This window comes from Myzus persicae, unplaced genomic scaffold, assembly GCF_001856785.1.
Source record: "Myzus persicae strain clone G006 unplaced genomic scaffold, MPER_G0061.0, whole genome shotgun sequence".
Lineage (NCBI taxonomy): Eukaryota > Metazoa > Arthropoda > Insecta > Hemiptera > Aphididae > Myzus > Myzus persicae.
The window spans coordinates 151999-163900 of record NW_019104072.1 but is presented as its reverse complement, the minus strand read 5'-3'; the positions used below and the strand labels follow the sequence as shown (position 1 = coordinate 163900).

At 30.3% G+C, this 11902-nt stretch overlaps 1 protein-coding gene across 1 annotated transcript; it reads left to right on the top strand.

Moving 5' to 3' along the window:
• Positions 1–1046: 1046 nt before the first annotated feature.
• LOC111038357 (E3 SUMO-protein ligase PIAS4-like) lies at positions 1047–3538 on the top strand. The gene is made up of 2 exons (XM_022321423.1): positions 1047–1545; positions 1622–3538. Exons 1-2 carry the CDS (start codon positions 1299–1301, stop codon positions 2620–2622), a joined length of 1248 nt encoding a protein of 415 aa, XP_022177115.1. The 5' UTR covers positions 1047–1298; the 3' UTR covers positions 2623–3538.
• Positions 3539–11902: the final 8364 nt, after the last annotated feature.

The window sequence follows — 11902 nt, the reverse complement described above, 5'->3', positions numbered from 1 at the left end:
CTGTTACAGAAAATTTAAAAATATATATAAGCACAGTTTTAATTTTTATAGACATTTTAAGTTCATATTAATTGAACGAAAATTAAATATTTAAACGAAGAATGATGATATTAGTCATTTTATTGTATTTTGAAATAGTTATTCGTTGATAGCTGACACTTTTTTAAAGTAAATTATTAAATTGTATGCACACAATGACTTTTCAAATGTAATTTTTTCTTAGTACCTATATACTTATACCTATACCTTTATATCTGGTTATGGCCGGTTTGAGTCCTTTTGTTGTATGTTGTGTCATTTCTTTTTGTGGCACGAGTGGATCTATACTTTTACATAATGATTCAGCTTTATTCATTTATAAATTATAATTGTATAATTATATACATACATTTAATTAAACAACATTTTTAATTAAAACCACATTTTGTTTCATATGTTCATAAAACACTGAATTTTAATTCTAATCATGTATAACCTATAAAGGATTTTGTCAAAAAATTATAAATAAGCCAACAATAATGTATTTTTTTTTATAAATAATATTGAGATTTTTAGATAAAATCTGTTCAGATCTTATGAGACCGTAAAATTAATTTAATCTTCATTTGGATGTAAAAATATGTTTAGTTATTTATTTATTTATAAATTAATCATCTTTTGGATTATTTAAATGTTTAGCTAAATCTAAATTCTTATTTAAAATGTAAAATACATTTCTAATGTACTCGTCAAAATCAGTTGTGTAGTATTTGGCGACCAAACCCTCCCATCCCTTCAATCACGGCCGCGTTTATGCTACCTACATCGCAAAACTCGCGGGAATGCTGAAATCGAATAAAACACCCCTGAAAATAAACCCATTTACCTTTGTCCCAAATTTCCCATTTAACCAATACCTCGTAGTTTTTTTAATGATCAGTCAGTAATACAAATTTAAACTTTGAAGTTCTCCCCTTTTGAACAATCTTAATATTCATCTGAAGGGCTCAAATTTTACAATATTCTAAGCTATAACTATGTTTAAATTTTAAGTCCATCTCAAGTGGAAGTAAAAAAAAATACAATTATATTGTAAAATATGTTGTATTAAGTATTAAATAAGTTTAATAGATACATGTTAAAACATTTACTATCGCTGGACCAAAAGAAAGGATCAAATATTTATTTTGAAAATACTTTTTAGTAAGTTCTAATATGAAAACCTTTTCCTTGATATAAGCTTCATTTGTATTGGTTTTATAATGCGATAAAAATAAATAAATAAATAATTGAAACAATTGAGTAAATATATCTATTTTATGATTTTCAGATTAGGAGAGTATTTTAAAATGGATCATTCATCAGGGGTCAAGGATCTATGCGCAGCAGGGGAAGATTGCGAGTTAAGCGGTAAAACTAAATTCTACGTGGACGTGGCAACACATCCAAATACAGATGTCAATTTAGAATTTCGAGCTTTACCATTTCAATGTATTCTAAACCAAGTTGTTCCACCCACGTTCATTAGATTTGGAGACATAATGAGTCTTGCAGGAACGGACAACAGTAAATTCTTAATTATAAACATAGTTAACAATAAATATTTTGAAGTTCATTAATTAATTTTATTTTCTGTTTTTAGCACGCAATTATTTTGGTGCCGAATTTTATTTGTCTTTATTGGATCTTCAACTAATTTGCCAACCAAACAAAGGTCCAAATTATAGGAATCAGGCCTACCAGTTGCAGATCCGTATTGGAGAACAACTACCAGGGATGAGAGAAATGTCAGAAGTATTACCACAACCAATAATAATGTGTATTAACAATAAACTAATACCCACAGTCCACATACAAAGCCCTTTAAATGTTAATCCAATTGAATATTTGCACTTAAATACTGTTAATGGTAATGCTATCAGAGGTATTTGGCCACAGTGTGATAGGTTATTTTATATGGTGGTATATTTGGTGAAAATAATTACTGTCGACGATTTTGTGAATTATATTAAATTAGACAATAATCGATATTTTTCGGCATTAAATACAAAGCATACAGCCATGAAATTGTTGGAAAATTCCAGTAAAGATGTAAGTTTGGGGGCCTTTAAGTTAACTCTGTTGTGTCCAATAAATAAATTAAGAATGACATTGCCTGCCAAATCTGTCAATTGTAATCACTTACAATGTTTCGACCTGCAAGCTTTCATTTCTTCGAATAAGATAGAACCTACATGGATGTGCCCTATATGCATGAATCCCTGTTCCTTAGCCGATTTGAAAATAGACTCGTTCCTTTCGTTCATTATCAATAGTATAAACGTACCTAAGACTTGCGAGGAAATAGAACTATATGCGAATGGTAAATGGAAAGCATGTAGTTTGGACAATGATAGTTGTGAAGGTGTTTTTGGTACATCTACCTGCCATTCAAAACTTGTTTTTGAAATTGATTTGGGTAGCTCAGATGATGAAGATCTCGGAAATATTGAAAAAAAAGTAAAACCGATAGAAAATGTTAGAAATTCCAATGATTTAAAACGAAACATTTGCATTGATCCCATAACGTCCACCGGGGAGAGTGACACTGACGAAAAACCGCCACTAATCAAAGCTATAAAAAAAGAAGTTCCTGATACTTAAAATAGATATACGATATGCCATTTTAAACATAGTACAAATTAAGTTAAATTTGTTTACAATTACATAAGTTTCAAATATTTAAGTGTTTTTTTATTTTAAATCTAGAATTTACAACTTTTTTATTTATTGTTAAGCATTTAAATCAAAATAATAATAGTAAATATATTTTAATTATTAAGTTGGATTTACTACATCTATTAGGTTCAATTCAATAACTAAATTCTGATATTATATTTTATTATATTCTGTGTTAAATTATTTTAATTATTATTATTATCATTATTTTGAATTAAATTTATAACTTTATGCTCTTAGTTCTTGCATTGTTCTAATAATATACTGCACAAGTATGTTTTATTATGTCACATTTAGTAGCCCATTGTAATATGTGGAAATGATATTTAGGTAAAACAAGAAATAAATTCAATGCGCAGCCCGATTTAATTTATCAAGAACTGATGTGTTTAATTAAGAAATATTTTATTACACTAATGTAAAAATGATTAGAACCATAGAAAATACATTCCTTAGTGTAGCTAAACTTTTCTATCTTTTAATTATCGAAGTAATGTGCAAGCTCTGTGGAGGGAATGCGTAAGCAGTTCAGGCAGCTTCTTCTATACTATGGAGAAAAGAATTGCGTTTAATAAATTGTTTCGTACAAAAACCAATATTAATTTTGATGTCTATAACTTACTAAATCTAAAATTTCATTTTTAACAAATTGTATGTAATATGTATAATTATTTATTACAATAATAAAGATACTAATTTTAAGCGAAGTCCATGCCAAAACCAAAAAAAAAAATTTATTAGACTGCAGAAGTTTCTTTTCAAAGTTAATTAGGAAAAGAAGACCTTTATAATATTGATTTTAATCATCGTAACTAATATACAAAGTATGAGTTTAAATTGATTCCGAAATTATAATTTATATAAAGAATGTGTAAAATATATATTAATACATTTATGAGAATCTGTATCTAAATGTTATTATTTTTTTTTTAATCTGTATGACTTTATTTTTAAGTGTTTTTTTCTCATTTAAATAAATTAATTAGAATTTGACATTGTTTTCTTTTCTTATTTGTTTAGTTACTTTTTATTAAGGTTTATCTTCACTGTATGATATTTTTTGATTATTTTAAATAGGATATGTAGTTACATATTTAAACTTTTCCATTTAAACTAGGACACTTAATGTTTCAAAATCAATGTTTTGTCTCCTCCACAAGGCATAGTTTCCAGACGAATATTCACTAATTTTTAAAAAATATGCATGAAACATAAAAATTTAACTTTTGTTTTTATTTTGTCATTATAATTTTTTATTAGTTATAATTTCAATACTAGGATTGTTACATATTGATATGAGTATATGACTTATTATGCTTGACTAGTCTTGATCTTTGTCGTATACAAGATCCATAAAAGCAATATGCTTAGAATAGATTGTTTCTACTTAAAAATATATATTTTACCTTTAGGGTAGTTATTGCATGGTACAATCAATGATTTTTTTAGATTTTCAAACTTAAAATCCTATTGTTTAGTGCCAAGCAAGTTTTATATACAGTAAAGGAGCGTTCCACGTCTGACAAATTTATTGAGGCAAATTTGAAATACGTCATGTCGTTACTGGTTAAATAATCTGGTATATGAAAATCTACGTTCTCTTTTTCGCCAGTTAATATTTTTGAAATATTACACATTTGAAATCTTTTGTTTTTGTTGAGAACTATTTGTAATTTTTTATTAAAAGCAGTTCCAGCTGTACCTGTTAATTGACTATAGGTACTTTGTCAAAATATCTTGTACAATTTCAATAGCTTCAGATGGAGAATATCTTTTTTTGTAGATGCGTTATAGCTATAGAAAGACACGAGCAATTTGAATGTATGTAAGCCAAATTTTCTTTCATTTGATAAGATTTCAATTCTTTTTGAGCATTTTTGATAGAAAGTGCATTATTTTCATCAAAACATTGGAAAATTTGCCTTACAGTTTAGAAGTTTTCACTATAATATATTGCGGCAGAAACCCACATACCCCAACTTGTCAAAATAGGTTAATTAAATATCTGAGTAAAAATAGAACAGTTTCCATTTAACTATACAATCATAGTTTGTACCAATACATTTAATATTTTAATTTCAATTTTAAACAGATTGACCGAAAAATGTAAATATTACGAAAGAAGCATTTATACAAAAAAAATCATGAAAACATGCATTTATATGCAATAACTCTTGAAATATGCAAAAATATGCAAAATAAGATTTGGTATTTGAACTATAAATAAGTCAAAATAAATTTTGGCCGATTCCATTTTATTATACAGTATAGAAAAAAAAACGTGCAAATGCATTAAATTCACAGCCCTGCTCATAACCATTCTTGCATTGTTTCTGAGTATGTAATATACCGTGTTATAAGTGTAAGGAGGAGCTTAACTGCATCCTCTACACTTTGAGGTAGGGACCGCATGTCCATATAGTATGAATTAATAAAAAAAATTCATTAGAATTAATGAGAAAAACACACCAAACGTAATTAAGTACGAGACAGACGAGCCGACCAGAACGAAATGTCTGCAGAACAGTATACTTTTATAAAAAGGTTATATAAAAGTAACACCAATTATATAAAATATAATAAAAAATATTTTAATTTATAACAATTTATAACAACTTATTTTGTCTTTGCCGTTTCAACTATGGCAACAAACTACGGGAGTGGGCCGACAATTTATAAATATTTATCGTTCAGAACCGTGTCCTTGGAAAGTTAAAGAAAAAGAAAACCATGATCGAAACAAAAAATATGGCACCTATTCAAAATTAATTTTAAAATAACGTGAAATAGAACCTGACCCAAATAAAGAATCAGTCATAAAAAAATTAACCATTTGTGTTCTACATACAAAAAAAATTTTAAAAAGTATTGGTGTCAAAATCTGGATAAAGCTCAGAAGATATGTATGAACAATGAACATTTATGTTACACAATATGTTATGGTATTTCCCGTGAATGACATTTTTAAATGATCAAGATGTACGCTCCAATTTGGACACTGACAATGATGAGGTTTAAAAATTAAATAAATAAGTTTTTACCCCAAATAATTTTGTATGACTTCTCTAATCAAATTCGATACAAAATGCCCAACCTGTATTATAAAAAGATATATTTCTAATCAACTGATAATTAATACCAATACAATAATAATATTATACTTATTATTGTTTGTTATACTATTATTATTATCCTAATCATATTTTCTGTTTTCTCGACACTGTATGTATTTAATAGTTAAAAGTAGATAAACATAAATGTTCAGAATTTTAAGCATACAAGTATAAAATAAATGTACTAATGTACCTAATCAAATAATTATTTTCTTAGAAATTTTTCATTTTCAATTTAACGAGAATGGTCGTGCAACAATAATTATGTGTTTTTCTACGAATGTTTACAAAATACCTATGAATACTAATATTTATATAGTTATTTATAACTCCACCTCACCACCACAAACAAAAGTTTAATTAATTAATTATGAATTTTGTTACAAATTTCGTTTGTCTTCTTCTTTTATTTTTGAATGCTCTCTAAAATGTTGTGTCATAAATATAACTTTGATTTAAAAACAATAGAAATAACAATCGTATAATTTAACACAACGATGATTCTAAGATATTTTATTATTTAACTTTATATTCTATTTTACTGTTTTTCAATGGTAAATTGAATGGTTAATTTGCCGATACTATTTTTTTAAGTAAATTCTTCTTCTCTAAAAAAATTACAATTGAATTGCATAATGATTATGATTTATAAAACATGTACAAATCAAATAAAGTAATTTTGCCTTGTGACTTCTTTCTTTATTAAAATAGCTTATAACTTCTTATCTGATCATTTTTAGTGTTTTGGTTATATTTCCTGGATTTTTCGCATCTTAAGGACCCTGGCAGAATTCCTGGAGTATATCCTTCTAAGGTGGTTCCATTATCTATTTGTTCACGATAAAAACAATTGATGGTGCATATAAGTTCGGTACTTTTATTTTAAAGTAATTATGCAACCCACAAGATGCCATGACAGTTGACTCAATTTTTTTTGGATGTTAATTAATGTTTGTGTGAAAAATTCTAAATCGAGTATCCAAAATTCCAAAAGCATTCTCTACGATTCGTCTAGCTCGTGATACTCGATAGTTGTACATTTTTTTCTCAGAAGACGTTAAATCGGCTTGTCTGAACGGTTGCTTTATGTCTTATCTAAACGGAAATGCGTCATCGGCAACAAAAACTTAAGGTAAATGTCTTGAAATGGCTAGGCCACCACTGACAACACCAGTCTCGCATCATCTGTCCGTTTTCCAGTCCATGATCCTGATCTTCGAGAGAACCGGGGAGTCGATCGTTCCCCCGGTGGTGAGCTCGTCCGTGACCGCTTATTCGACCGATCTCGAAGGGCATTTATTTCGTGGTTACCATGCATGTCTGCAGCGCGTGCCCCTATCCGTAACCCGAGGACGCGCCCGATTGCATGGATCAATGATCATGCCGACGGGAATGAAAGTAGAAACTTGGACGGTCTTTTGTGGTACTCAGGGTGTTCAATTTTGCCGCCGTTATTACTACGCCCTGCGCAACTGGTCCGCGATACAGCCGGCGACTCATAACTGTCTCCGTCCTGTGCTCAAATCGAGCAGACCGTGCGTTGCGTCACGTCCGACCGGTTTTTGCTCTCCAATGGTTCCATCGCGACAACTTCGTGACGTGTTAGAAGTCCGCGCCTTTATATAGTATATTCGTTTCGCACGTCGTGTTTATTCGACCAGCGTATTTGTGTTTCACCATCGACGTCGTACCGCCTATCGTCAAATCGTTGCCTTCTGCTCAACGGTTATCCTTTGTCGCGTGTTCACCGCCGACACCCCACGCGGCCACGCACGATAGTTCATCGTGTCGTTACATCTGCAATTGTCAGATTCCGACGTGCACCACGACCGACGAATAATATCCGTGCAACATCGATATTACTATTTTTATATCGCTCACGTGACGCCACTCTCAGTGCTGTGGTTTTGTAATGTCGCGCATTGCCATTGCGTAATCCGGTCACTCGCCGTCGTCCAGTGCCACTGTTAATAGTTGCCGTCGACATCGTTGTATCAGCTGTCTCAGTCATCAACGCCGTCGATATTGTTTCATTTATTGTAATTTCCTATTATTTGTTATTTTTATTCTTGATACCGATCAGTTTGTGTTGCCCTGCTCCCGCGGAGACGATTCACACTCTATATTATTTTGCTATTGTTTACGAACACATCCTCACTCCGTGAACAAAAAAGTTTATTATAGTTGTCCTGACAAATGCTCGGTAATACCCGGCAACGAACATAAAGAAATCGTGGTAACGCTGTAGCGATGTAATCTTAACGTGCCTTTGCCGATACCTGTTTCATTTCTAGTTGGATGTCATCGTCAGGTTTAGTTTTAACCAGATATTTGTGGTCTGTTGATGCTACCTTATCTGGCTGAGCCGAGATGTGGGGGTCCCAGGTGACTGTGTTGAGCGTCTCTGTTTCGTTGATGGATAGTATCGCTGTGTCCAGAACATTCTGCCTAACTTGAGCGAGATTGTCTTGACATTAGTATTCGTCATCGTACACGTGGGTTGGTTGTTTTGACTGGTATATGTTTCTTAGGCTAAAGAAGCCGTGGTGTCTTTAAGGTGTCCAAAGAACTCGGTAGAAACTATTCTTATCAGTAAAAGAGAGGTGACCCAGCGGATCTCGAGTGTAACATACGCTCTATGGCAGCGGTTCTTATACTTTTTGTTCACGGAGCTTTTATGTTCCCGAAAATTCAGAAATGTCCATTTGAGGTAACAATAATTCATAAAAAATTATGTTAATTACAAAAAATATGTGTATTTATAAATATTTTACAGTTTTAAAATAATACAATTGTACGGTCAGTTTGAAAATTGGTGGGTGACCATTGGCCAATAGAAAACTGTGAGAGCGCTAGTAGTCCAATTTGGAAATTGAGAACATTCCAACTTCAAATTATCATTGATAGCGACGTTTCGTTCCGCATCCTGTATATCTTAATTCGTGGTTATTACTTATTACAGTGTTCGAAATTATATATATGCCAACTAAAATTTACAAACACTTATTTCAAAAACAATAAGTTAAGTAAAAAAATCAAATCTTTGGTTTCGATGCAATAAACTAAAAACCTCAGTAGTAATAGAAAGATGGCCTAGTGGTGGTAAAGATATTTCTATAATAATCCTAGAGAGGAAAATTTAGAACAAAAATTATCGTTGTGCTGTAAAGCATAAAAAATGCATTGTAAGGTTCCTCATAAGGTGTCATAATAGCAGTTCAAAAATATTAAAGATAATAGGTTCTATGAAATGCAGTCTTTCGTCTACAAAAATTCAAGAAAGCAGCTATTAATTTAACGCCTTCTGGTATAGACAGGTGAACAGTATGATTTATAATGATTATTAGTTTTTATTTTGATTCACTTAATATTGTACATGAACGAGTTTAAATGCAGTTACACGATACTAACATGGTGGATAACATTTTTAAAATAATCCACAGTTCAACAAATAAATGTTCAGGTTTAATTTTTAATTTTTAATTGAATCATTTAATGAACATATTTAAAAATACACTGAATGAAAAATTAGCCAACTTCAAATGAGTTCAAATTTTCAATTCAGAATTTAATATTCTTATATGAATCACTTTGAAATTCAAAATTAGTTATGTATATAATAATTCCCGTCTTTTTCATTTTATTGTTATTTCTTGAAACGGCTTTTGAGAGTTTTTTCCCAGTTTCCCACCAACTGACCAACTTCCACTACAAGATTCACGAAGTACGAACGACTAACGAACGATAACTTGTTTAACAGCTCTCGACCTTGACACTAATCTCGTCGATAAACTAATTTTAATAAAGATTTTTTCACTATAAAATAATTTTTGCTAAAATATTTTAATCAATCAACTTGAAATACTATAATATTTATATGCATATAAATTCATAATAATAATTGAATGCTTATAATATAAATATAAAATGATGAGAAATGATTAAATTGAATTTATTATTACATGTTTAAATAAGAAATAAAATGTCAACTATCTACCAATTAGTTTTTGTTGATGACTTATGATATTTTTGAAATCTGGATAAAATAATACACATATTTCTTCCCAAGTCACTCTTTTTAAATTTCTATCAGAATAATGAACCGGAATTTTATCCCACTGAAGGACTCTTCACTTAAAAGTTCATCTATATATTGTATTTCAATATCATCGTCCGAAAATCCACAAATTTTCGGCGACGGCGAATTCACTCTTCCAGAGCGGTTACATTCATCAGAGGACGACATGGTACTATAAATTTGTTTTTTGGTTTGTCGAACGACATTTATCGTTTATATGTTATTATCAGTTTACTTTAGAGGTGGGAATTTGACGAGTTAAGAACGATGGTGCAAAAAAAATGTGCGGAAACCATTATTTTGGAAGTTATAGACATTCAACGTTTGAGATTTTACGTTTATATATACGTATGCGCCATGTTTTAATGCCGCGCGAAGTAATTTCAGTTTGGCTAGCTGGTAGTTACCCTATGACCAACTTGGGGAGGTGTTGCATAGCAAATCGAGGGATATTTTGGTTTTTAATTATCCGAGCGAGCTACGTTATTAGCGAGCACTATGTTTTTGAAACAATGACGTGCCAAAAAAGTTGAACCTTTGTCTGCATTTTTTGAATTTGCTGGCCATTTATACTCGGCAGCTGCACACACCGAAAAAGGGGATTACGTAATTGCCGAAGACAGTTTCAACGACGACGATAGTACAGATTACGATATCGATATGTAAATAAATAATAATAATATAATGATGATCATGGCTAAATTTAGCCTTGATGATGATTATACCAAACATCGGTTCATCTTTTTTTTGTTGCACACATGTGTATCAACGTAAAATCGCAAACTTTGGATAGCTATAACTTCCAAAATAATGGTTTCCGCAAATTTTTTTGGCACCATCGTACTTAGCTCGGCGAAATACGTCTATTTCGAAAAAAAAATTTTAAAAATGTGCTGGGTTGCTAAAGTGAATTTGTTCCCCGACAGTTTTCGGGGTGTCGTATCTTATTTTACGAAATTTAATCATGATCGCGTGAACACTTTTATTTATAAACGTGAAATTTAAAAAGCATGCGATAATATTTTCGTACGATGGAATATCACCCGTGTGTAATTTAAAAGCGCTTTGATCGTTCGTTCCTTGGTCACAGGCTGTTATTATATAATATAAAAATAGGTATATAATATAATATCTGTTTTTATAACACTCAGTGGCGGTTTTGATGAAACATCAAGGGGGGGGCTATTTTCAATTTTTCGGGCCTCCCCTCTCATATTTACATACATCAAATAAAGAACACTTTTTGTTTATGGTCCTATAATAAATTACATATAACTTTTATTTTTTATTTCATAATTTAAATAGTTTAGTTTTATTGGAATACTTATAAAGTATCAGCCTCTGATTTATACTTACCTTTAACCGTATACATGTTATATAAAATATAGTAAAAAGTCTGTAGATTTGACTATAATCTAAAAAAATAAAATAAATATATAACTGAAGTAATAAATTTAAAGCAATTCAAGCATTTAGTACAATTTCAATTTAAAAAAAGTACATTCAAGTGTCTAGGGAGTTGTATAAAAAATTATATTATAAAGCACCGTGTAAAATATTTAGATAAACAGCTTAAAACAATTTAACATGTACTTCAAACAAGTCAATTAATCAGCTTATAAATGTTAATTAATTCCATTAAAAACAGTTAACATAGTAATAATAATAATTAAGCAAAAATTAAAATTAAATTATTTAAATTAAAGAAAATTAAATAACAAAATCAATGTTTCTTTTTTTGCTATTTGCTAAGCGTTCTATTATTTTATCTTCTGAAATATCAAGCTCTCGATGAATATGCAATAATGCTAAGCCACAAAGTCTATCTTGAGACATCTTTGTCCTTAACCAAGTCTTAAGCCTGAAGCATTTAAGCGTAAAAGTACATTTTAATATATACTTACTTATCTTGGAATTTAAAATCAATCATAAAATAATACCTCCTTAATGTAGAGAAACTGCGTTCAGCTGATGCCACGCTTATTGGTAAAGTAGCAATTAAAGTCAAAATTTG

Coding starts and splice junctions, on each gene's coding strand:
- LOC111038357 (XM_022321423.1), top strand. CDS start 1,299: ATGATTTTCAGATTAGGAGAGTATTTTAAAATGGATCATTCATCAGGG. Junction 1,546..1,621: donor TCTTGCAGGAACGGACAACA/GTAAATTCTTAA, acceptor TTCTGTTTTTAG/CACGCAATTATTTTGGTGCC.